This window comes from Patagioenas fasciata, chromosome 18, assembly GCF_037038585.1.
Source record: "Patagioenas fasciata isolate bPatFas1 chromosome 18, bPatFas1.hap1, whole genome shotgun sequence".
Lineage (NCBI taxonomy): Eukaryota > Metazoa > Chordata > Aves > Columbiformes > Columbidae > Patagioenas > Patagioenas fasciata.
Genome location: NC_092537.1, coordinates 11,671,483 through 11,698,736, shown reverse-complemented (window position 1 = coordinate 11,698,736; position 27,254 = coordinate 11,671,483). Strand labels below are relative to the sequence as shown.

The following is a 27,254-nucleotide window of genomic DNA, read 5'->3' as shown; positions in this document are numbered from 1 at the left end:
CCCAAGAGACTCGGCCTGTATCTCCAGGAGACCATCCTGCCTGCTCTGCCCATCTTCAGGGATGCAGGTTGGTCTCTGTGTTGTTGAAGCTGCTACTGCTGGTGGAGCTGGTGGCAGCTGCATCCCAGTACAAAGGTATGTCTAGAAGTGATGCAGGATTCTCTGATTGGCTGTAATCTGTATATAAAGTAAAATATCTGTTTGCATCTATCCCAGTGTAGCATGCAGTGATAAATATAGAAGTCAAATGGTTAAGCTTTTTGCTTTGGACATGTGGAGTTGTGCTCTGTTCCACATTTCGTACTCTCAGACCTTCTTAAGTGACCTTCAGCAAATTGCTTTAGCCTGGATTTTCAGAACTGTTTAGATTTCGGGTGAGTTTTCACAGACACATGAAAAAGGGCAGGAAAGTGTTCCCCAAAAGTGCGGAGTTCACCTGCTACGTGCCTGGGTACTGGGAAACTTCGGAAAAAAGACCCTTCATCTTGAATATCTGTGTGCCTGCGTTGGAAGAGCCGCGTGCAGCCCGGCTGCGGCACAGGCGGCTGCTTTGCCGACAAATGCGTTTGGGACTCTGAGATGCTCAGATATCCGGGGTCAAAGACAAACAGCAGAAAAGTCCCTTCCTGTGCCGATTTAGATCTGTTTTATGCAACCGCTGAAGGAGTTTTATGCTTTCATGTTCTTCAGGTTAAATCTCACTGAATGCTTCTGAAGCATTTAATTAAAACAGGAAAGTAGCTTTTTCTTTTGAAAGAGCCATTGATGTTTCTGGGGAGATTTTGAAGGATGAGTATTGCCCTGTGTCTTTCTGCAGACTAACAAAATCACATTGAACGTGTGACATGGAGGTAGATTGTGGCTCACATAGAAGAACCACAAAATAGAAGAAAATATTTCATTAAAAAGAAACATAGAAATGATGGTTGCAATTCTTTACACTGAATACGGCTTAATTTCACCTTGATTAGTACCACTGTAGTGACAGATTGTCACCTGTGATGTATCTTCCTACATGATTTTTTTTAAGTTTGATAATTTCCTTTAAAAGCAACTATTTCAATTCTGAAATCAAGATAAGACATAGGAATCAAGTTTTAGAAAATCTTTCTTTGGTTGCAACTGCATTTTTAGCAATGATCTCTGCACTAGTCTGTGGTCTGACAGCACGGAGTTTGTGTCATGGGCGGTATAACCTCAGTGAAGCAATAGGAATATATTGGCTCTGAAACGTGTTCTTTCCCTTGCTCATGACCTGGGGACGCTCACAGGTTTCTTTCATCTTGAAATTCTTTGGGTACGCTGGTGACTGGTTTTGGAAAGAAACTTTTCCCTGTGCAGGCATCAGGAGATCTTGATGTGGTTATGCACAAACCGCTGCTCCCACCCTGCTCTTTATGGTGTGCGAGTGGGAGAAACCATGCGCGGGTCTGTCTGGTCACCTGTGGGTGATGTTGGCTGCTCCCATAGCTATTTCAGTCTCTTATATGTACTTAAAATGGGAATGTTTAGGTGCCTGTGTTTCAAGTCTCTCATTGAAGCAAACAGAGGATGGCAAAAAGGGAAAGGAGGATGCGTTAGTGTGTGCAGTCTGCTCTGTGCACTGAGAGAGCTGGATGGAGGAGGGTGGTTTGAGGCTTTTTGGGCAGATAAAGGACATTGCTTGGGTATAGGCTTTCTATTTTGAATATGATTCTTATTTTTAAGCCCTGCCAGTCCTTGCTGAGGCAATCATTTGATGGAATTTGAACGTCTGCTCAAGTACGGTGCATTACCATGGCAGGCACCCTTTCCTTTCGTTGTCAGAGAAAAAACAGGTGGAAGCCAATCGCTGTTCCTGCATCTAGGATCACACCAACTGAAGCAGCATCCTGCCAGGGTCCTGCAGCACATGCTGGTGTGCCGTGACCAGGGCGTTCTGCTTACTGGGGATCATATGGAAAACACTGGAGATTCTTGGCATTAGGGAGGATTTAAAATTCTGGGCAAGGCCAGAGTGACCGGTGGAAATTATTAGAGTCCAATGCAATTTGTTGGGAGAGGAGAAGCCCTCAGTCCCTGGGAAATCACCTGCCTCTGCCTATCGCTGGGATAAGCTGCAGTATTTGTAGCGTTGGTTTAACAGAGTATCCATTTGCTTAGAGGCATTTTTATTTAGAGGTGAAATTTTATCACGCTTGCCCTAAGATGGAGAGAAGTGCTGGAGGAGTGGGGACACCATATCCAAGGCTGTGTTGATCACATCTCCTCCCCACCCCATGGCGAGGGAACAACTTGAACCGAGACTCTGTTGGGTTCCTTGACGCTGTGAGTATTGTGGGGGGTTGCAGGACAGAGCTGCTGCTGGCAGGTGTCACAGCTGAGGGACACGAAACACAGCCAGCTGGAAACACAGACGAGAACGAGTTATGTCAGCGCCAGTTCCACCAGCTGTTTGAAAGGCCTGGGTAGAACGCACGCAGCTTGTGTGGCTGTCAGACCTGGATCGCTTTTGCAGTGTACAGGAGTTGATGTTGTGCAACACACACCATCTTCTGTGTCACCTCTGGCTTTGATCTCGGAATAGATCCTGACAGCCCGTACTGATGTGCAGTATATTTGACATCCAAGATGTGTCACCTGTGTGACTGTGGGCAGAAATATGTTCCCAGGCTTTGAAATACATGTTTGAGGTTGTATGAAGAGTGCACCTAACTAGAGACAGTGTTGCTTTGGATTGAAAAATGAAGCGGGGGGATGACAGCAAGCTGAACTGTTACAGTGCCTTAATTGTAGTCTGGCATGTCGTGAACTTTCGACAACCTGGGGAAGATGCTTCAGGATCAAAGGGACAGGGACCAGGGCAAGTTGGTGGGTCTGTGCACCACAAAAGGGATGATGGATGATGGGTGGAATTTGTGAGTGGATATGTTCTAATGTGCCAGATGAAATTTAGTGATGACAAATGCAAAATAATGCATGCAGGGAAAACGAACTGTAATCATGCATTTACATTGATAGGTCCTAATTACACTATTATCATTCACAGAAGAGCTCTCGGAGTCGTTGCACAGAGTTCTCAGAAACAGCAGCGTGGCACTCAACTAGAGGAAGAGAGAAAAATGGAATACTAGGAACTGGTAGGAAAAAAATCAGGGAGCAGAAGTTAAACAATGATTGTATCAGACCTGTGGTGTGCCTGTGTGTGCTGAACACAGTTGGGTCACAGCTCAGGAGGCTGTAGGTGACCTAGAAAAGGTGCAATGAAGGGTGCAATAGCTTCTATATGTGAAGAGAGGAAATAGATTAGGACTCATTGCTTTGGAAAAGAGATGGTGTACGGATAGAATCACTGAACAGTTTGGTTTGAAGGGACCTTCCCAGCTCCCCCGGTGCCACAATGAGCAGGGACATCTTCACCAGCTCAGGTTGCTCAGAGCCCCATCCAGCCTGGCCTGGGATGTCTCCAGGGATGGTTCATCCACCACCTCTCTGGCCAACCTGGGCCAGGCTCTCACCGCCTTCAGCATAAACAATTTCTTCATCATGTCCAGCCTGAATCTCCTTTCTTTTAGTTTAAAACCATCACCCCTTGTCCTATCACAACAGGCCCTGCTCAAAAGTCTGTCCTCTCCTTTCTTATCGTCCCCTTTTAAGTGTGGAAAGATGTGATACCTGATCTGTGTAGATGTGATCTACATATACTCAGGTCCACACTGGTACCAGTACTGTTTACATCTTCATCAATGATATAGACAGTGGGATCGAGTGCACCCTCAGCAAATTTGCAGGTGACACCAAGCTGAGTGGTGCAGGGGACACACCTGAGGAACAGGGTCCATCCAGAGGGACCTGGACAAGCTCAGGAAGTGGGGCCATATGAACCTCATGTGGTTCAACAAAGCCAAGTGCAAGGTCTTGCACCTGGGTCAGGACAACCCCAGTATCAACCCAGGCTGGGGATGTGGGGATGTAGGGATGGAGAGCAGCCCTGTGAAGAAGGACTTGGGGATGCTGGGGGTAAAATACTGGCTGTGAGCCGGCAATGTGCACTTGCAGCCCAGAAGGCAAATCGTATCTTGAGCTGCATCACAAGGAGTGTGAGCAGCATCGAGGGAGGAGATTGTCCCCTCTGCCCCGCTCTGTGAGACCCCCTGCAGTGCTGGTCCAGCTCCGGGTCCTCAGCACAGGACACACATGGACCTGCTGGAGAGGGGCCGGAGGAGCCACAGGAATGATCCGAGGCTGGAACAGCTCTGCTGGGAGGACAGGCTGAGAGAGTTGGGGGGTTCAGCTGGAGAAAACAATCTGATGAACAGATCATGTCATGTAGACTTAAGAAAGACAAGATGTGGTGTTAATCATATCAAGAGCAGGCTTCATAGCAAACCTAAGGGAATATCAGCACGCGCTCACATCAGCAAAAGGCTCTGGGAAAATCTCTGCAGCTTTGTGAGTAGGATGTTGGTTCATGTTCATGAGAAAGTAACCCAGCTGAAACAGGTATAGGAACAGCTCTGAGGATGAACGGTGCAAAGAAACATCTGTGGCTTCTCTTTCTGCTGCTGGAAGGAGTCAGGCTGCCCAGAATGCAATTTTCACAGATTTATAAAGGTAGAAAGGCCATCAGATGTATTTTTGTTGGTGTCTGCAATTTCTTGTGTTCATCGGAATAATCATAAACGATCTGGATGAGATGGTGTGTAAGCAGGTCGCAAATTTCTCAGTAATATGGAAGTGATAACGATGGAGACTGTCTATAAAGAATTGTAAAAATGATACCAAGTAATGGAGGTATGAAATGCCAGGTAGATAAATATAAAGTAATGTATATTGGAAAAATTAGTTTTTACTCTACACAGGCTGTAAGTGATGCTGAGCTGGTTATTATCATTCAAGAATGAAACGATGGAGTTACGAGTTCTGTTAGTATGTGAGCTCTGTGTTCCCAGAGGCAAAAAGCCCCAACAAACCCAAAACCCAAGCTGAAATTGGATGTTAAGGTTTATTAGGAAAAGAAGAGAGAACAAAACAGAAAAAAAATCACAATATCACTATATAAATACATTCTCAATAAGCCTGGAATGTGCAGCTGTGCCTCCGCCCCCTCTGCTGTACCTCAAAGGATGCAGTAGAATGGGAAATGGTGCAGAGAAGGTAACAATGAAAAGAAACCGGATAATAAAGATTACATCGTTCAGTACAGATAAAGATTGCAAGGACAATCAAAAGGCTTTGTCTGTGTGAGGAATTATTGAATAGGCTAAAGCTTTTCAGCCTCAAAAGGCGACAGCAGAGTGGGTGTCAAGGGTTTGAAATCATGAGTGGTGTGGAGAAGGTGACGCAAGTGTGATTTTGTCAACAGCTTTTGGGAAATGAAAAGTTCAGGCAGCACATAAAAGAATGTAATTCTTTTACAGAAAGCAGAGCTAAACTGTATATCTCCTGGCCACAGGATGCTGTAGATGCCAGAAGGTTGGTTGGTATCCAAGGCAGCTTAGACTCAGTCTTGAAGGACAAAATCATCAGTGCTTATTAAGCTCTGTTTCAGAAAGTCCTTAAACCTCCAGTTGTGTGAAGCTGGGGGATTATGTCCGGAGCCATTACCAGGTACTTGTTTGTAAGGCCTTCCCAAGCCGTCTGCTGAGGGCTGCTGTCAGCAGACAGCATGCCAAAGGAGTTGGACCTTGGGTCTGGCCTGCTAGAGCTGGTCCTGTGGTTCTGTCTTTCACAGGGGAACTAGATCAAGGCTTTTTGCTTAGCCAAGAGAGCATATTCCCCAGAAAATACTGGCAGCTTATAAAAGTATCTGGAGGTAAACCTAATTGGATATTAGGAAACATTTCTTTACAGGAAGGGCTGTCAGTCATTGGAACAGGCTGCCCAGGGCAGTGGTGGAGTCACCATCCCTCGAGGGGTTGAACAGATGGAGATGAGGTTCTCAGGGACAGAGGGCAGTGCCAGGGGGTGGGGGAACAGTTGGACTCAATGATCTCGAGGGTCTCTTCCAACCAAAATGCTTCTGTGATTCTACGAGGATGAAAGAAGAGCTGTTTGACCTGGAGGACAGTGCCTGCATGAGAACCAATAGCAGAAACTGGCCAGGAGTAGATTTGTGTTGGGAATCAGGAGGTGATTCCTAACCCTTGGAAGGCAGAAAGTTTCTTCTAGAATGGGACTTGGCCAAGTTGGAACGTGTGATGGTGGAATTTGAGGAGGATCTGAAGGTGGTGCCTTCCCGTCCTGGGGACCTGTCTTCTGCACATCAGTTCAAGCTGGCAAAATAACCCAGTTTAGAGGAACGAGTTGTTCAAGGTGTTCACAAGACTTATCACAAAGATTTGTGTTAGGGCTGGTCCTATTTAACATTTAACAGTGACCTTGAAGAAGGAGATGGTGTCGTATTATTCACATTTGCCTCACTTAGGAGGGGTGGTTTGCAAGAGGAAGATGTAGAGGAATTTTTAATGAAAATGAGAAATAGGAGAAACAACCCTAAGCTCACATGGACTGCATACTGAAGAGGAAAAATTGAAAGTGCTGGTTGGCCCTGGTACCAAAGGCCTGTGAGCAGAGGGGATCTCTAAATTACATGGGTGCTCCCAGGGCCCCTCGATGTCAGCAGAGTGGTTGTGAATTTGAGGATAAGGTTTGGCTTTTGCGATCTCAAATGCATGAGGTCAACACAAAACTGTTTGGGGTTTTCCTGGCTTCTGGACCTGAAGGATGCATCCCATTCGTATTTCCAAGCCATGCTTCCCAGTTAATAGTGCTGAAGGGAAGGGAAGGGAAGGGAAGGGAAGGGAAGGGAAGGGAAGGGAAGGGAAGGGAAGGGAAGGGAAGGGGAGTGTGTCGGGATATCTCTTATAATCACCAAACTGCAAGATTTCAGGAATGAGGGGCCAGTGGTACCCTGAAAAGTACCAATGGTCAAAGTAGTTTTCAGTACCTGTAGAGATATCCTATTTTACAAGGAGATGCTCAACCCTCTTCAAAGCTGATAACCCCCCATCTGGAGTGTTCATGCATTGAATGCTCATGAAAAATGTCCATGAAGAAGCGTTTTCTGGACAGAGACTTAAGGGCAAGGAAAATGTAGACCCGAGGGGACTGTGATCAAAATACCGTCTACCCAGGGTAATAATAAAATGTGTGAAACAGATGAAGGTTGTGGCTGTTAGAAAGAGAGCTCTGTGTGAGAGAGGGTGTAACAAGGTGTGAACCTGTGGCATTAAGGTAATTAACATCTGACATCTTGATATTAATTCCTGCTGGGGAAGTGATGGATCCTCCCTTGATTTTAGAGGAGTTGAGAAGCAAACACCTGCGATTCAACTGCAGGACCAACCTTTCACTGAGCGGGATGAGGCAAGGTTAGCAAATTAACCATCGAATATTTTCCATTCCCTGGTTTTAAACTCTAGCAAAATACAACTGACATCAGGAACAAGGTATGGACATGGCCAGGTCCTGAGGTATTGCTTAAGGAACCACTGTAATGATCAATTTGACTTGGAAATTCTAGGTTGGGGGACTCGCCTCTGAGAATGTGAGATGGGCTGAAGCTGTGAAGAACTTCAAACAGCAACAGAGCACCTTGTGTGGAGACGTGTTGCTGATTACAGCCTTCATCTCCTACCTGGGATACTTCACCAAGAAATACCGTCAAGAGCTCCTGGATGGGATCTGGAAGCCGTATTTGCATCAGCTAAAAGTAAGTTTTGCTTCCTCTGAGAAGTAATTGTTACTAGAATTAACACGGCCATCAATTGTGGTGTTCACAGGGGATCCCCCAGATGAGGGGAGCCTCCAAATGATGGGACTGATCCCCCAAATGTCCTCACCAAGCTGAACTGAGGAGCAGGACTTGGTCACGCCTGATTTACACCCCTCTGGGGAAGCTGCTGTGGTGTCCTTGCTCCACACAAGTGACCTGGTTCCTCCGTGTACACAGGAAAATCCTGATAAGCAACACAGACAGGGAGCCCTGCGCAGTTGTGCAGCTGGAACTTGGTGTCAGGGCTGGCCTGGAAGGAGGTTTGGAGAAGGGATTGCTTGGAGCAGGCAGAGCTCCCTGCCAGCTCTCTGGTAGGCCTGGAAAAACTCCAGATGATTCTTCATGCTGGCCACAAGCTCTGTTCATGCTGGCCGTGCCTCTCAGCTGGTTTTCCCCATGTCTTGCTGCTTGGACCAGATGGAGAGTGTCGCGCTTGAAACTTGTTTAATATTTCACTGATTTTTACCAGGTCCTCTCATGCATTGGGAAATGCAAGTGCTCAGTTTCCTGCAGGGTTGAGCTTTTGCACATCAGTACTGTAACTGGATGTTATGAATCCTGGTGGAATGCCAAGAGACTTTTAAGTAAGGTCACAACCGGGCAGTGCATTTCTTAACACTAACTGAAGAATTTAGTTAAGAAAGGCAATGTTGTTTCAAAAATGATCTGACTCTGTGCATAGAAATTTCAACGAAGTACCTGTGTTGCTAATGGAAAATTAAAAGCTCTTTTCTATTCAGATAACCAGCACAGATATCTTTCTGGTTCTCACAACCAGAAATGGCCTCCTGAGCCAGAGAAGTGTTTCTGGAACTGTTAATACTGTTCTGTAGCGCAGCAGCAGACTTACCAGGGTGGTCATTATGTTCTTCCAAGCTGTCGTCTCTGAGATCTTGTACATGGCAGTGTGTGAGCTGGACCTGCTTGGCTGGACTGTGGCCCTTGGGGTGCTTTGTGCTCTGCAGGCAAAACTCTTGGGGATGCTTGTTTAATTTGTGTTCATTTACAACAAGATCATAGAATCACAGAACAACCCAGGTTGGAAGGGACCTCAAAAGATCATCTGGTCCAGGCTTTTGTGGGAAGGGCCTTGATGAGATTATCCAGCACCTGGTCCAGTTACATCTTGAAAACCTCCGGTTATGTGAACTCCACCACATCCCTGGGGAGGTTGTTCTAATGAATGATTGTTCTCATTGTAAAAAGCTTGTTATATTGAGATGAAACCTCTTCCAGTGCAACTTGTGCCCATTGCCACTTGTCTTCTCCATGTGGCTCCTTGTGAGACAGAGCCTCTGTCCTCTAGGTAGCTGCTGTTTAAGTATGGAATTCTGTGATGAGATCTCCTCTGAGCCTTCTCTTCTCCAGGGAGAAAAGACCTAACTCCTGCAGTCTTTCCTCACAAGGCAGTTTCTCCAGCCCTTTGATCATCTCTGTGGCCCTCCTTTAAACCCTCTTCTAACACTAGCTCAAACTATCCTGTAGAATGGGAAGCCACTGATAAATACAAGTTATCAGTTTCTAATTAAACTGACTTTTCTTGAAATATTTTCCTTGCTTATCCCAAGTAGCAAGCAATAGCATGAGAAGAAATGGCCTTAGGTTGCACCAGGGGAGGTTGAGGTTGGATCTTGGGAACAATTTCTTCCCCAAAGGGCTGTCGGGCATTGGAACAGGCTGCCCAGGGCAGTGGTGGAGTCACCATCCCTGGAGGGGTTGAACAAATGGAGATGAGGTTCTCAGGGACATGGGTTAGCGGTGGACTTGAAAGTACTGGGTTAACGGTTGGACTCAATGATCTTGATGGTCTTTTCCAACCAAAATGATTCTATGATTCAGTGTTGCAAGTCACACTCGTCACTTTTCACCAAGACGCTAGGAAGCATTTCTCCTTTCCTCCCAGGTACCAATCCCTGTAACTCCGTCCCTCGATCCCCTGACCATGCTGACGGACGATGCTGATGTCGCGGCCTGGCAGAACGAGGGGCTGCCAGCTGATCGGATGTCCACTGAAAATGCCACCATCCTCACCAACTGCGAGCGCTGGCCCCTCATGGTGGATCCACAGCTGCAGGGTATCAAATGGATCAAAACAAAGTATGGCGAAGACCTCCGAGTGATCCGAATTGGGCAGAAGGGGTAAACATCAGCCTTATCACATCATAATACCTTGTAATGGTTATCTGCCTGTTGAATTTGATGAACAGCGTATACTTAACTGTGACCAGCTGGGCCAATCACGTTGAGGAAAACTCTCAAATGTATTTGCATATTAGCTTCTTATTCATTACCAAAATGATAAAGATTTCTCATTAAACAGAGGACCTGTTTAGTGCTTGGCTCAGTTACCATAGAAACTCCTCTGAAACTGTGAATAAAGACAGCCTACGTGCTGGAGGCTGGGTACGTGTGATGCTATAGCATCCTCTGTCGGGCTTGTCTTATGTGTCATGTCCTGACTCAGTTTCTCCCAGGAGGCTGAATAGGGCTTCCCAAGGCTTGGGAGAAGTGAGCGAGCCTGGGCACAGAGGTGCAGCTGCCCTGAGGGTCACCATGCCCTGAAGATCAGCTGGGCGACTCTACTCCAACGCCGCCATCAGCTCAGAGGTTCTCACTGCAGCACCTCTGCCTTGATCTGCCTCAGGTTTTTCTGGGAAGGCTTTTCTGCTCCTGGCTCTTCTCTCTGGTCAGTCTCCTTCCCTGAGACATTCAAACCTGCCTGGCCTGACCTGTGTGATCTGCTCTGTGACCCTGCGTGAGCAGGGAGGTTGGACTGGGGGATCTGCAGAGGCCCCTTCAAACCAACCAGTCTGGGATTCTGTGGTTCAGAGGAAGGAACTGGCAACAGGTGAGAGTGACCCAGACTTGATGCTTGCAAACTCACGCAGATTTAGAGATGACTTGGCCTTGCCCAGGTTGTTTTGCTGGTGCCTCCTCCACTTTCCTTATAGAAAATAACAAGAAGTTATTAGATTTGGTCTTGTGTGGGATGAAAATACAGATCATTTTTCTTTTTCCCGGTCAGTGCGGTCACCATGCTTTGTAGATATTCAAAGCAGTCTGGGGAAAAATAAGGAGCCCACAAGAGGCACCTAAATACAAACCTTCAGGAAGGAACAAGAGGAATAGACCCTGTAACATTCATTACAGCTCACTGGGCAAACACAGCATCTCTTTTCCCCCTCCCTCTCCAGCCATACACCAGGCTGGCACATACTCAAAATATCAAAAACTAGATGTTTAAGGCATAACATCATCCTTTGTTTTAATTAGGATGGAGGGAGTGCTTCAAGGTTGTCACACAAGGAACCTAAGTTTTAGCCAGTGCAGATAGCTGGAATGATTCAGTGCAAGCGTGATGAGGTAACAGTCCCTGGAGAATCCTCAGTTCCAGTGCAGCGCCCTTCTCTCCTCTTTCTAGAGAAGTAAAATAGAATCATGGAATAGTTTGGGTTGAAAGGACCTTTCCTGCTCCCCCAGTGCCACCCCTGCCATGAGCAGGGACATCTTCACCAGCTCAGGTTGCTCAGAGCCCCGTCCAGCCTGGCCTGGGATGTCTCCAGGGATGGTTCATCCACCACCTCTCTGGCCAACCTGGGCCAGGCTCTCACCACCCTCAGGGCCAACAATTTCTTCCTCATGTCCAGCCTAAGTAACTTGTGTGAAGTGCAGAGAAGCCTTGCAGGCGAGAGCTTGACCCTGCCCTTCCCAATGCAAAGCATCCCAATGCTGAGCATCCTCGTTTCGCACTTAGGCACTGGACAAAGTAGCTCAGTTCCCTCATGAGGAAAGAAGTTGTGCTAAATGTGACCCGAAACCATGGACACAACTGAACTGAAACCTGCTTTTCGTCCTTCCTTTTATGCAAGATCAACTGCACCAGCAGGTTCCAGTGGAAACAAAGTATTTGCTAAAAATGACTCCAAATTGTCCCAACTTTGTTCACTGATTTCCATGCTGTTTTCTTGGGACAGAAGACACAGTTATTATTGCTTGTACTTGGGAAGCCTGACACCTGATTCTCTTTGTTGGGCAGCCAAGACTCTGCCAGTTCCACTTCCTACACTGTATGTTGACACTGTCTGACCCCTCTTTCTCTCCCAACTGCTGGTGTGTGTCTGCAGCTGCCACCACAGTGTGGGATGCCCCTCTGCCCCCTCGCATCCTCCTTGCTGCAGAGCATCACATCCAGCCCCGCTGAGACCAGTGTCAATGCTGTTTCCCACAGGTATTTGGACACAATGGAACGAGCCCTGGCTGCGGGAGAACTGGTTTTGATTGAAAACCTGGAGGAATCCATGGATCCAGTTTTGGGGCCGTTACTAGGGCGAGAAACAATCAAGAAAGGAAGGTGAGCTTGAGGGTGGTTTAACAGCATGTGTGAATGGGTTCTTTGTGCTGTTGTGCTTTCTGTTCCTGATTGCATACGGTGGGTGTTCATGTATGACAGCACTAACATCCTCCCTTCTGAAGTGCGGGCATTTTAAATCAGACAATCACGGGTACTTCAGTCGTAGGCTGGCTTTGAAATAAGCCCGGGCTTTTCATTTTGTTGGACAGTGTCACTCAAACCTCATGTAAAAGAAAGACTTGTAATTCTCCTTTTGTATAGTGACCTTGAGTCTGTAATTGGCTACCCTGACATGGAATTATTACCAAAATAGCTATTGCTGTTGTGAAGAAAAAGTAACCTTGGATTTTAGCAAACACTGTGCACCGCTTAGGAATGCAGCTGCAGGTTTGGGCATTAAGAGCATGCAAGTGTTTCTTAATGAGGTCACGTTCTTCACGGCAGCTGCTGGTCCCCTCCAGCCCCGAGGAGGGCAGCGAGAGGGGCAGCAGGGGAGTTCACGTCTTCCTTCTCTCTCTGTGTAAAGTAAAATAAGCACATTTTTAGTGTGGCTCAAATAATGGCAACAAATAAAACCCTGTGCTCAGGGTTGAACTTGCTTACGGGACTCTTTTGATGTTGTTTCACTGGCTTTCGCAGAGTGAAGTCATTTGCCTTTAGAAGGACACACGTCATTTGGGCTTCTGAAAGTTTCTGCCACTGGCAGCTCCATCGCTCGCAGGAGCCCAGCATGTTCATGACCTCTGTGCCTTGCAGAACTGTCCTGCTTTTGGCTTTGTGCAATAAATAACAAAAAGCCCATTAAGCTTTGCCTTTCACATTCCTTGAGTCTCTTGAGGATTATTTCCTTAGTAGCATAAAATATCCTAGGATGGTGTAAACTTCTGGGGACAGAGGCTGGCTGGGAAGTTTGCAGGGGGAAACATCATGCAAAGTGTGGCTGGTTGTGGGTTCAGCTGCAGGTTGGAGGGGAGGGATCATTTCAGAGGGAATGATGGTCTCAGGTGAAGGGGATGGAAATGTTTGGAAGTGGAGATGGGGGTGCAGAGGTGGTGGGACTGCTGAGTCCTCTGCACTGAAAAGCTCAGTCATCTCCTTTTAGAATCATAGAATCATTTTGATTGGAAGAGACCCTCAGTATCATTGAGTCCAGCCATAACCTGACTCTGGCACTAACCCATGTCCCTAAGAACCTTGTCGAAACACCTTTTAAACTCCTCCAGGGATGGTGACTCCACCACTGCCCTGGGCAGCCTGTTCCAAAGCCTGACAACCCATTCTGTGAAGAATTTTTTTCTAATATCCAATCTGAACCTTCCCTGGTGCAACTTAAGGCCATTTCCTCTTGTCCTGTTGCTTGTTTCTTGGGAGCAGAGCCCAGCCTGGAGAACAGGAGCTAAGGGGACACCTTCTGATCTCTGAACTGCCTGAAAGGAGCTTGGAGCCAGGGGGCGGTCAGGCTCTGCTCCCCAGGAACGAGAGATGGGATGAGAGGAAACGGCCTCAAGTCGCGCCAGGGGAGGTTGAGGTTGGATGTGGGGAACAATTTCTTCCCCAAAGGGCTGTGGGGCATTGGAACAGGCTGCCCAGGGCAGTGCTGGAGTCACCATCCCTGGAGGGTTGGACAGACGGACATGAGGTTCTCATGGATGTGGGTTAGTGCCAGGGCTGGGTTAATGGTTGAACTTGATGATCTTGAGGGTCTTTTCCAAGCAAATGATTCTATGATTCTATGGAAGTTCCACACTTGTAGATGTCATTGGCTGATCCAACCATTTGTGTTGGAGTGAAACGACCTGGAAGAGGCGCACACTCCTGCTCCTTTTGGTCTCATTTCAGGTACATTAAGATTGGGGACAAGGAGTGTGATTTCAACCCCGCTTTCCGCCTCATCCTCCACACGAAGCTGGCAAACCCACATTTCCAGCCCGAGCTGCAGGCGCAGTGCACCCTCATCAACTTCACCGTCACGCGAGACGGGCTGGAGGACCAGCTGCTGGCGGCCGTGGTCAACATGGAGAGGCCTGACTTGGAAGAGCTCAAGGTCAGGAGCTGGTAGTTTACATGGGGAGGCTCTACTATAAACAAAATATAGAAATATATATATATAAATCTTAAAAAAAAGGAAAATATATATGAATAAAATAGTGTTTCACATGCAAGATTGCAGAGATTGCTGAGCTCACCCCAAAATCAAGAGATTTCCCTTGAACTGATAAACACTGAGGAATGTTTTTCCTCAATCTCTTGTTTTCTTGGGTGTTTCAGGAACACTGAAACAGTTTTTGTCCAAAAATCTGGGTAAGAATCTTCTTTTCCTGCTCCTCTTGGAAATGGAAACTGAGATTCTCATTATATGAGGCTTTTCTGGAGTTTACAGATTTAATTTTGGGGGTAGGATTAATCTTACTTAATTTTAAGCATTTATGGTATAGGATTCCCACTGTAAATATTGTGAGGCTGGTAATGATATTTTCCCTTTTTGGTTTTTCCTCCCGCTTGTTTGTAACAGGCCAAAGTATTATGTCTTTCACTTTTTTAATACGTATGGCTTCAGATTCAAGACAACATTTTAAAGAAAATCCTTTGTTCTAATAGCACTTTTAACAATGTAACAAGTATGTATAATACTAAGTATTTTCTGAGAGTGGGAATAAATTTACTGCATGTGTTCAGTCAAGCCAGGCCGGTTTTGTAATAATCTTTTCATTTAATGAGATTCTGAAGTATTTTAGCTGTGCAGTCTTAATGATGCATTCAGTTTTAACCGGGCTCATGTGCTAATGAGCCAAAGGATGGCATCTGATTTAATGTGTGAGCCATGGCTGTCTCGCTGGGACCGAGAGTGACCCACAGGCTCTGGATCAGGGACATGCTCGGCACGGCTGGAAATGCTGCAAACAGCCGCTTTCCTTCGCTGGTTTGAGCTCAAGGGGGTGGCGGGGTGACCACAATTAGCACAGCGGTGTCATTAACTGCTCTTCTGTTAAGGACTGTTCCTCTCAGCCTCGGCGGCATCGCTGCTAGTTGTCGCCGTCACAATAAGAAAGATGAATTCGATACCATGTGCTGTCACAAATCCACAATTAGGCTCTGAAAATTAGTGGCTCAAAATCAGTAGCAATTCCCTCCCGTGCTGTCAAAGAGCTGTGTATTAGAAAATAGTGAAAATTCTGTGAATTAGGGGTCGCATCTTTTGAAGTCCTCGCTTCTTCAGGGCGTGCGTGTTGTGGAAGGAGGAGGTTGTGCGCAGGACCAGGGAAATGCAGCCCTGGTGCCAGCTGTGGCACCGGCCGTGGGGGACGCGGGGCTGTAGTCTCGCTTCAGAGAGCACTAAGCAGATACAAATTGGTGTGGGATCTCATTTTCTTTTCCTGTAAGAATATTTAAGACCTTTTTCTCTGTATCACCACATATACCAGAGCCCTCTACCTCTCCTCTCTCACTCATCTACCTTGCTCCTGCTACAGTCCTGCTGCCCCAGCAGAAAACCAGCCTGGTAGTTGGGATGTTCTGCTGGATGGGGAGCAGTCAACCAAAAAATCAAATCACTTCTGTGCTGGGATAAAAGCAGAGACTTTCCTCCTTAGCTGTGGTGGGGGGCACTGCAGGTGGCTGCTGCAGCCTCCCCTGTCCCCAGCCTATCTGCTGACATGAAAAGTCACCAAGGCTCTTGTCTGCTAGCTCCTTGAAGCCAGATTTGATTCTTTGCATTCTCCTGAGGACAGGTCACTTCTTTAAGTGTGCTTCAATCCCTCCTTTCTGCCTGGGGACAAATGAGACAGGCATTTGGTGTCTGGCAAAGGTTTGGGGCTGTGGGCAGGTGGAGGTGACTCCTGCGCTAACACACAAGAGTTACTGTGCTCAAAATCTCGTCATGGGCAAAGCTGGAGCACACCTTGTAAACAGAGCCCAGAATGTGTTGTTAGTGTAACGAACAACTTAATAGCCTACCCAAATTATTCAAACATCTGTTATTAGTCCAATTTCAATCATACTACCAGGTTTTATATGTTTTCTCAACATAGGCTGTTTTAATATTCTTTTTCGGCATCGGTTCCCAGTTATTCATTCTTTCTGTTCCTTCTCATCTTTGAAGCTATTTTCATCTGATTCGCAGGATTGTGCTCCTGTTACAAGGGGCATTTAGTCTGAGACCACATTTACACCCTACCGCGTGTCGGTTCTAGACAGTCTGTCCAGAACACCCGCTTGCTCTGACTCTCAATTAAAGCCGGTTAAGGCAACAGTGACCCGGCTGTGAGATAATCACAGCCGAGAAAAGCCAAAACCAGTTTAGGCCAAGGCAAGGAAAGCCGAGTCCTGACACCTCCCCTTGCAGGTCAGCACAAACCCTCTGGCCTTTAATGAGTCTCGTTTGTGATTTCCTTTTGCGTGGGTAACTGTGGCCCATGTGCTGGTGTTGCTGCCTATGGTCCACGTAGTCTTATCAGGGCTGATTCCCATTATCTCCCCCTTCGCCACACTTCACTGTTTGGAGACAAATGCCATTTTTCACTTCAGTTCATTGTCTGTTGAGTGCTGAGAGCTGCCTTAGAAAGAGGATTTTGGCATGTGGTCCCCAAGCTACACGCGAATCAGCCATGAGTTGAGGTCCTGCCTTGTTGATTCAGGGGATAACGTGTGTGAAAGCCCCTGCGCGTTTGGGCTGTGATGGGCAGTGTTGAGGTTCTTCAGGTTCTGCAGGAGCAGACTGAAAATACAGGGATTATTTTTTCTCTGTTTTGTGATGCTAAAATAATACAATAAAACCAGCAGGCAGGACGAGGAGCAGAAGGTGGCTGCTGTGGCTGAGCTAGGAAGGGCTTGGCTGTGAATCCTGCAAAACTGGCCTGTTGTTTTTGTGATTTTTTTTTTTTTTTTTAATGGAACAAAATTTTGAAGGCTCTCAGAGTAACCTGTTACCCAGAAGTAATGCTGTTGTAGATTACAGAATCCCAGAATGTTAGGAATTGGAAGGGACCTGGAAAGCTCATCCAGTGCAATCCCCCCATGGAGCAGGAACACCCAGCTGAGGTTCCACAGGAAGGTGTCCAGGCGGGTTTGAATGTCTGCAGAGAAGGAGACTCCACAACCTCCCTGGGCAGCCTGGGCCGGGCTCTGCCACCCTCACCATGAAAAAGTTTCTTCTCCAATTTAAGTGGAACCTCTTGTGTTCCAGTTTGAACCCATTACCCCTTGTCCTATCATTGGTTGTCACCGAGAAGAGCCTGGCTCCGTCCTTGTGACACTCACCCTTTATATATCTGTAAACATGAATGAGTCCCCCCTCAGTCTCCTCTTCTCCAGCTCCAGAGCCCCAGCTCCCTCAGCCTTTCCTCACACGGGAGATGCTCCACTCCCTTCAGCATCTTGGTGGCTGCGCTGGACTCTCTCCAGCAGTTCCCTGTCCTTCTGGAACTGAGGGGCCACAACTGGACACAATATTCCAGGTGTGGTCTCCCCAGGGCAGAGTAGAGGGGCAGGAGAACCTCTCTGACCTACTGACCACCTGTGAAATAGCAGATAATGAGCTCCACTGCAGAAATAAGAAGTGATGACCCTGTGACTGCTGAAAACAACAGCAGGATAAAGCTGCAACAGATGCAGGATGTTGTGGGGATACCGAATTAATGCACTTCCGTGGGCGCATTGCAGAAATCGTGTGATGATTACAAGCTATTGGAGCAAAAATCACACACGCCCTCGTTAATAACTTCAGGGCTTACAGTCCATGGTCTGGAATAATAACTTGCAAAATGTCATTTTTCAAGGCATGCTATGCTTGAATGACAGGAATGCACAAAATTAGCCATGTTAGTTTTCTGTTTTGAGACTTGTAAAATATTTACCACCATGGGCAAACTCCTGTGTGTAATGCCTGTGGAGCAGGCCTTTAAACCAGCCTTTTTTAGCTGAAATACCAATAAAAGGCATGCTTCAGTGCACACGCTGCTGAATCCTTTGGTTGACATTAATGTGGAATGAGTGTCTGTGCAGCACGTCTATGAAATTTCAGCCCAAATATTGAAAGATGACTTATTAATGAAGGAGTTAATTAATCCACCTGAAAACCTCTGACAACAGAGCAAATACTGCTGGCTCCCTTATGTGTTGTGGGATTGGAAGAGACACAGGGTCACTTTTCCCATTTTTGGGGCTCTTTCAGAGACTGTAGGTGGGTGGAAGGTGTGGGGATGTTTTCAAAACACTGTCTTTGGGGCATTAAATCACTTGGCTTTTGACACTCGATCTGCCATGTGCCCAGAACTTGTCTCAATTCCATATAAAGTTCACCAGGAGGGGTGAGAAGCAGCAGAGTCTGGCTAGGCTGACTTAAGCCAGATAAATAGATATTTCTAAGGTAAAGGTGCCAGAAGTATGGTTGAGATGGGGGATGAAGATCTTTCCATCTTGATTATTTTAATTTCCAGCATTGTAATATATTTCTAGTGAAAGAGCTTATTTCTCCTGAAGATTTTTGTGAGTTGGTGGCTTGTTGGATATGGACCGATCCCCAGAGCTCTGCCCATGCCCAGGAGTCACAGAGGGCAGGACTGAGCGATATTGAACGATGGCAATTGTCAGTTAGAAGCTCGTTCCCATGTAGAGGTGGTTAATCTCTACCTTACAACAAGTTTTGTGGCTAAAACTTTCTGAATTTATTATTGGCAGTCAAATCTCACAAAGCAACAGAATGGATTCAAAATCACCTTGAAAACGCTAGAGGACAACTTGCTCTCTCGGCTGTCATCAGCGTCTGGGAACTTCCTGGGAGACACAGCATTGGTGGAGAACCTGGAGATCACTAAACAGACAGCTGCAGAAATTGAAGAGAAGGTACAAAGACAGTGATAGTCTAGAGAAAAGCACGTGTTATGTTATCTCCAAGGATTTCTGGGTAGAATGTAACTTTACTCTGTCCGCCTCTGCCCCTTCTGCTGAGTAGAGAATAGGAGGTGGTGTAAATTGGAGTGCTCTGCATTCTGGACAGCTTCAAGTCATTTAATTCTTGGGAGCTTTTGTATGTTAAATGGCCTATTTAAGACCAAGACAAAACGTTGATGCCTGATGTAAAGACAATAAAATTTACACACTGTATCGAGACAGCTTTAAACTGTTCCAGCAGAATCCTGAATATATCACAGTTGTTCAATTAAGCTGGATTTTAATACTGACCAGGGAATCTGTTGAATAAATCTGAAAGAACCTGAGCATTTCATATCCTGCCATTCCTTAGGGTACAAATCAGCGTTTGCATTAGCTGTGCAGTGTCAGCATCGCCACCCGCCCGGTTCACCTTGCTGGCCATGTGGTGTTAGTTCAATGCATGATGCTTTTGCCCTGTTGCTGAGGGGACATGAGAAGTGTGGTTCTCACGCCAGGATGGTGGTAGGACACGCACATGGCCAATCTCAACTGCTTCCCTTGGTCCTCTCACCTTCACACCTGCATGTGGCCTCCTCCAGCCCACAGGCCCGAGCTGCCTGGACAAGTTACCCGAGTGCTGGGGTCAGTCTAGAACTGCCCCTTGCTCCTCGGCGCTGTAACCTCAGCAAACTGAGCTCCTTGGTGTGAAAAAACAGATTAATTTCTGCTAGCCGTTCACGGTACATCAAATGCATTCCCCTCCCTAAGCAGCGTTTGCTTGAAGCCCCAAAGGGGATGCTGAAGGGATGTTTTGACATGACAAGCTTGGCATCTCCCTCTTGAAGCAGGTGTTCTGGAAGTGCTTCGATTTCTAAACAAGTTGTGAATATAAAGCTGGTCACTGCCAGCTCTGTGGCAACAGGGATGAATTTTGGAGTCTGCACCATTTTTTTTCTGTGTCTGATACCCACATAGAAAGCTGCCTCAGGGTCCGTTAGAGGTCTGCTTCTCAAATCAACCCTTGATCTTTCTTGGTCTGTCTACCCAAAGAAAAATGTTCAGTCAACATTTCCATTCCTATGGAAGTCCTTTCTGCTCTATTTATGTCTTCTCCACCTCTGTGGGGATCAGCGCTGGCTCAGCGACATGTAGCTGTGCTGCAAGACACTTATAATTGCACATAGCCAGAGCCTAAAATAATCCCTGAGAGGCCTGAGGATGTCACTTTATGTTGCTGAAGTGGAATGAAAGAACGAACAGGACTGAGATGACAATGGTGTGATGTATCTGCCAAATGGATTTTCAGCCTGTCCATCACAGAGCTATGCAGACACCTGGCCAGCAAGGTAGGAGTGCATTAAGTGCTAGTGAGGAAAGGCAGTAAATAACTGTAGTAAATTAGCAGTTCTCAGCCTTGGAGGAGGCTGCCTCGAGAGCAGCACTAAGTCTGTTCAGCTCTGTGTTATTAATGATCTGCACAGGAGGGGACAATTAGCAGGAGAAACTCATTGATGAGAAAAAACAATCCCAGTTAGAGAAGAGCAGGGACCTTAGTGAGAAGCCTGGAGGGGTCTCAGGGAATCAGAGGACTGGGCAGCAGAACGGAAAATTCAGTTAAATGGAGAATACAGCTGAGCAAGGGGGATGCTGGGAGCGGGCCGCTCAGGCCTGGCTGCACCATGGTTCGGCGGGTGGTTACCCACTGCTTGGCCTGAGGTCTTTGTGGCAGATGTCAACCCTCCCCTGGGCTGCACGTTAAATTTCACACAGATATTTTGACAGTGTTTTTGCTCTGTGTTTTCCTCCCAGGTCCAGGAGTCTAAGGTGACAGAAACCAAGATTAATGAGGCCAGAGAGCACTACAGACCAGCTGCTGCGCGGGCCTCTCTGCTGTACTTCATCATGAGCGACCTCCACGCCATCCACCCCATGTACCAGTTCTCTCTGAAGGTACCTCCCCACGGCTGCGGGGGCAATACTGCTGCTTCTGTGTCTTACTGAGGTTCAAAGTTGTCATCTTGGGCCTCCTGGGGGTATTTGAACTCCCAGACAAAAAAGGTGATCTAACCGAACCCATTCTGCTGCTTTGGTTTTAGGGGGAAGTTTCCTGTAGTTTATTTCTTTATTACTCTACATATATTACTCTTGTGTTGCAATAGTGTTTAGCACTCACTGGGAACTCGCTGCGAACACTGAGCAGAGCACGTTCATCACTGATGAGGGGTGGTCTGAATGCCAAGAGAAAAGGTCCGTCTGTGCCGAGCGCTGGGCGTGGGCCGGGGTCCCCACTCAGCTCCGAATTCCCCAGTCAGCCCATCACAGGTGGTTGGATTGGGATCAGGTTAGATGAGCCTTAATTAGCTTTTTTTTATTTGCTTGGTTTCTTTCTAAGCAGCTGAATTCTTGTGAAAAGACACGGTCTGACTGAGCGACGCATTGTTTCTAAAAATCCAGGAAGTTTCTTTGCAAAGCAGAACCTTACAATTTGTCCTTTCTTCCATATTCAGAGCCTTGGCCTGGCAGAACAAGATGAGCAATGGATCTAAAAGATATCATCTGGGGAAAAAGCCAACAAAGTATTTATTTCTATGCAGTTTATATATTTATGCAGAGATTTTGCGCAGTGTTTGAAGTCACTTGCTCCGGCAGTTAATCTTTTTATATTTACATTGGTTCTGTATCTGTGATGTCATCAGGGTCATAATGCCTGTGCAGATATTTCATAAGTTAACAGGGATTGCTGCAGCCCTTAAAAATTATCCAAGGTCTCGGTGTTGAAACAGTCCTGACTTCTTAAAGAACACCGTATTAAAACATCGCGTCACTCTCTATACACAGCCCTGTCTCACTGAGACCACATCACCAGGGATTTATTGCCACCTTCTGTACAAAAGGCAAGTCATTCCTACTGCCATCTCTACAACACAAGAGGTGTCCCCAGCAGCTGGGCTTTTGGGAGCTTGAATGTTTCCTACGTGACCCTTACAAAAGCTTTTCGGGTAGTCAGGGGCGTGGTGTGAAGTCTAACTCTGGGTTAGTGTCTGCGTGTGGCTGGTGTGAAGGAGTAGGCAGTATGTGCATGACTTGAATGTTCACCACCTTTTGGTTTGGAGGAGTCCTCTGGAGGGTTGGTTTCTGCTCTTCTCACAATGTTGTGTGGCTGTCAGACAGACAAGCAAGCCTGCTGCCTATAATGTACTTAGATTAGAAGTCCAGGTGGAATTTATGGGTGTGTTACCACCTTGGAGTGTGGCTGCTGGACTCAGCTATAGGCATGCTCGTGTTGTCACCGCAGCAGGGATCATGCTGGGAGAGAGACCACTTCTTACCCTGTGCTCCTAAAATAGAAGTAGAAGAGACATAACCAAAGGGTCTATGTTCCAAAGACCTCGCTACTCTGTCTTGTCTACATAGACTACCCTTCCCTGCATAGCAAGTGTAACTCTGTAGTACGTGGACATGTTACATGGAGAACTACGAATGATGTCCATCCTTAGGAGAGCAGTTGGACCCAGAGCCGTTCTCACCAGAACACCTGGAGAACATTTCCAACACGACAGGTTGGTTTCAATGTAATTATTACTGCTCATAGTGATGGAGCTGAACCGTCCCACTCGCCACGTGGCAGCAAAGCCCAGTGGAAGCCAGTAGCTTTCAGGGGAATGAGAGTTTGACTGTATTTTCCAAGTTTCTTGACTATCTTTGAGACACCAGTGCCTCTCTATGGCAGGTGTGAACAGGCTGCGACTCTGCTCGCCACAATGGAGAAGCTACATCTGTGGAACAAAATACATGAGCAGGAGTGAATTCATAGTTCCTGTCTTTGCTTCATGTTTGGGCATCACTCAATCAGTTGTTTTCTGCTTCTTGACCGTTAGCAAGTGGAGTTTCTTTCAAGCCATCCCCTTTGTCTTCAGAGCTGCTCAGGCCAGGGTTCCTTCTTCCTGTGCTCTCTTTATCCCTAAGTGGCTTCTAAGGACCGTGCAGACAATTTCTGGCCTTGCCAGAGCAGTCTTGATAAGTCTGGCCAGTACAGACCCAAGGACCTTTCAGAGTATTTATTGATGAGTTCCAGCTTTAATGTTTTGATAAATTGAAGACTTTTTAATCATGCAAGAAAGGCATTTTGGCACATGAAGGGTTAAACGAGATGTTGAGTCCTAATCTAAAACTTCTTCCAGATGATTTCTTACCTTGACAAGTGACCTGGAAAAAGTAACTGAGAAGAGAATACAATATTTGGAGCCTCATGCACAAAGAAGCCTTATTTTTTGATATCTACAACTCACATACTGAAATAATTTTATCAGGAAAATGTGCAGAATATCTTTTGGGCAAGGGTCCCCCTTGAAAGATGCATTCCTTACACATACATAATAGATAGAGGAGTTCTGAGGTTTCGCCTTCAATCTACATCTGCTGTGTTTGGTTTATGTTTTCCAGTTAACATTAGTGATGTGTATAAATACATAGAAAATTAGTGGATGAAATGTTTGTATCTAATAAATTTTGATGACAGATCATAAAACATTGTGTAAAGATGCACAGACATGATTTTAAACTACTTACTGCACAGCTAGAAGCCCATTATAAATTAGAGCACACAAGATTTATATGCAACTGCAGCATGTTTTAACACAATTTAAAGAAATGTAAGCAGGAAAATCCATTCTACCATTATTTAATAATGCAGTGGGTATCAATGTTACTATAATTTGTTGAGGCATCATTTTTCCTTTGTAGACCTTAAAAATAATGCTGCCAACACAGTCATGCCTTGTCCAGCTGGTGCTATTAATTTGTATTGGCCTGGTTATTTCCCGTTAGCTGGGTCCCAGTCTATGGAGCCTTTGCATTGCTAATTTAGTTTTTTTTTTTTTTTTAATTTTTCCAGTTGCATTTGATAATTTGCTAATGGGTTTTCTCCAGACAGCTTTGGAAGTTTTCTTGTCCTTTCTTATTTAGATCAGAAGTGTTATTACAAGGATCCTCAATATCTTATATAAGAGCATCACTTGATGCATGTGCCCATCCCGAGAAGGTTTTTCTGACGAGTTAATCCCGCTTCCACAAGGTGAAATCCTACCTGCCCTTCTCATCTTGTCCTTTGCTGAATCCAAACAGTAAAATACTTGGCGGATTTGTTTTTTTTAAATTGGGGAAATTGGTTTTTTGTAACTTGAAACACTTGTGCAATGGGAGGCGGGCTTTCCTCTGGGAACACCACTGTCTTTTGGCTCAACATTTGTGGAGAAAGCCCTATGAGAGAACACACTTGGTCAGAGAAATGTTTCCTATATCCATTGTGTCTTAATTCAGTCAGCCTGTCTTGTCACTGCTTTCTCAAACCCCGGAGAGCACCATCACAGAGTCACAGAATCCCAGCCTGGTTGGATTGAAGGGACCGCTGCAGATCCCCAGTCCAAGCCCTGCTCACGCAGGGTCACAGAGCAGATCACACAGGTGGGTCCAGGCGGGTTTCAATGTCTCAGAGAAGGAGACTCCACACCCGCTCTGGGCAGCCTGGGCCAGGCTCTGGCACCTCCCAGCAAACAAGTTTCTGCTCATGTTCAGATGGAGCCTCCTGTGTTTCAGTCTGTGCCCGTTGCCCCTCACCCTGGCGTTGGGCACCACTGAACAGAGTCTGGTCCATCCTCTGACACCCACCCTGAGATATCGATCCCATTGATCAGATCCCTCTCAACTTCTCCAGCTCAACAGCCCCAGCTCTCTCAATCTTTCCTCACAAGAAAAATGCTCCAGACCCCTCAGCATCTTTGTGTCTCTCCACTGGACTCTCCTTGTCCCCCTTGTCCAGAACCAGACACAGAACTGCAGATGAGTCACTGCAGATGTCACATGGAATGTGACATGGAAAAGCAGCTGAAGGCAGATACAGGGTTTGGTCTCTAGACTTGTTCCCCAGCCTCCTGGAGCTGGTGGGCCACACTGATGGGCAGGGGGATCACTTTGTTTTTGGCTCCATAGATAAAGCATCTGAGTTGGCTTCACTTATTACCACTGTTCAGGTGATACCCAGGAGCACGCAAAGACCATCGGCATCTTTCTCTGTCTCCCCACCCAGGCGTTCAGTGTTGTGTTTCAAAAAGCCATTGAGAGGGCACCTCCCGACGAGAGCCTCCCCCAGCGCCTGCTGAACCTCATCGACAGCATCACCTTCTCCGTGTTCCAGTACACAACCCGGGGGCTGTTCGAGTGTGATAAACTGACTTACACCGCTCAAGTTACCTTCCAGGTAAACACCTCTGGTCCACACAATTTGTATGCAATGATTTTACAGGTAAAGATACTGGCATGCAGGGAAAGCTCAAACTGTCACAGCTGTGGCCTTCAGCATCAGAGCAGCAAATATAAAGGCTGAGAAACTTCTTTTCTGTCTCTCTTGCTGATAACAGCCAGAGATGCTGTGTTTGATTTGCATTACACTGACTCTGAGAGAGTAATACCCACTTGCAGGACCTGAAAGGACAAGGCAAGCCTGTCTTGAAGACTTACTGGTTTTATCTGAAATAAGTATGTGCTACATAGCTGCTGTCTTTGTCTGGTGTGTTAGTATCATCTTGAGTGAAATCAAATTCAATCAATAAATAGTGCTTGGCATGGTGTGGTGAGGTTGTGATTAAGTTTGTGTGGGGAATGGCTGTGTAAATGCCCTGACATGTTGAACGCAGATATCAACAAAGTCAGAACTGCTGGAACACTGTGCAGGTCTTGTAAACCTTGATCAGTAATTGGCATCATGTTTTCAACTCTACATAATAAAGTGCTGTGTGTAAAAAGGAAAGTAAGTATATATATACATACACATATATATGTACAAACAATGGACTCTAACAATATACTTAGTAGATTATCTGTCTGTAAAAAGTGAGCTTGTATTTTGCAATGTCAGCCTTAATTTTGACCAAAAAGATACCTACAGTTTCTATTATATATCTCTAAATAAAGTATTTAAGTAGCACATATTGTGCTTGTAACTACACTGAGCATTACAAATAGTTAATGGGTAGCTTTAAGTTGTTAGGAAAACCAGCGTTTCAGTGTGTGGAGACAGTTGAGTGATGAGACCCAAGATCCTCCCATATAATAAACCAGTTGGCTCTTGAGCTGAACAGCTCACGACCATCATCGGTGGGAAAGATGCCACGCACGCTGCAGATGCCACTGCCTATTGGGCAACAGTGAGATGCAGTTTAAGATCTGTGACAAGTAAAGGCAAACTCACCGCTCTAGAACTGCTCTTTTTCCACCCAGAATTGATGTTCAGGGTTTTGGAGTTTGTCTCTGATGGTTCAGCAGTCCAGCAGAGCACTTGGAGCAGTGGCTCCAACTGGACTCAGGAGCATGTACAGCTTTCCAGAGTTACCTCCAACATAGCTCTGGCAGTCTGACTCCATGTATTAATATTCCCAAAAGCCACCATTGGTGGTAAAAACATTGGTAGGAGCTGAATGACCGAGGTGCTCCCTAGTGTTTGAGACCTCAGGGACCTGCTTATTCTCTTGGTGCATGTACCATAAGGTTTGGTTTGTATTTTTGTTTGTTTGTTCATTCATTTGTTTTCAAATGACTCTCAGTATGTCCCTGCTCACTTTCAAAACTGAGCACAACAGTGAGAGGTGGACAAGACATACCTTGCATTCGTTAGGGATGTACGTGCTCTGGTTCATTTTAAGAAGTCATCTGTCCTCAAGCTACTGATATCAAGTGCAGGGACTTGCAGCACATCCTTCAACCTGTGTCTCTGCTGGCAGGGACTTGTCCCCAGTCTGCTGTCTATGAATGTGGATCACAGCCCTTGCTACATAGTTTTGATCCTCTTACATTGCCAATCTCCATCCGCATTCCTGGTCCTCTTTTGGGGAGACCCAAAGCACCCACACGGTGTGTTTCATCACACCCCTCCAACATGGAGCACTGTGTAATTTTTAACCACGCATTTGGCAGTTATGTGAGTTGAATAATTAATCTCTCCAGTGTATTACTGCTCTGTATCCCGGCTTCTCAAGGTTATCTTGTTTGTTTGGACTTACAGATACTTCTGATGAGTAAAGAAATCAACACGGTAGAACTGGATTTCCTACTAAGATACCCAGCACAGACCAGAGTCACAAGCCCCGTGGAGTTCCTGTCTAATCACTCCTGGGGAGGAATCAAGGTACCTGTTTCACATGAACTGTGGGAAATCAGCATCCCTTATCTCCTCTAAAAGCCCTTCAGCAGCCTTCAGGTTGGTACTTATAGTTTCTGGTGAAC

General features: G+C 46.3%; 1 protein-coding gene across 1 annotated transcript in view; it reads left to right on the top strand.

The window, feature by feature from the left end:
* The window catches only part of LOC136109609 (dynein axonemal heavy chain 9-like), a 181,334-nt gene that overhangs the window by 95,570 nt on the left and 58,510 nt on the right, over nt 1-27,254 (top strand). The window contains exons 43-50 of the mRNA XM_065852415.2: nt 7,505-7,693; nt 9,660-9,895; nt 11,985-12,107; nt 13,947-14,151; nt 18,783-18,947; nt 20,787-20,927; nt 25,063-25,233; nt 27,034-27,156. Coding sequence (XP_065708487.2) covers nt 7,505-7,693; nt 9,660-9,895; nt 11,985-12,107; nt 13,947-14,151; nt 18,783-18,947; nt 20,787-20,927; nt 25,063-25,233; nt 27,034-27,156 — 1,353 coding nt within the window. The remainder of the gene's footprint in view (nt 1-7,504; nt 7,694-9,659; nt 9,896-11,984; nt 12,108-13,946; nt 14,152-18,782; nt 18,948-20,786; nt 20,928-25,062; nt 25,234-27,033; nt 27,157-27,254) is intronic.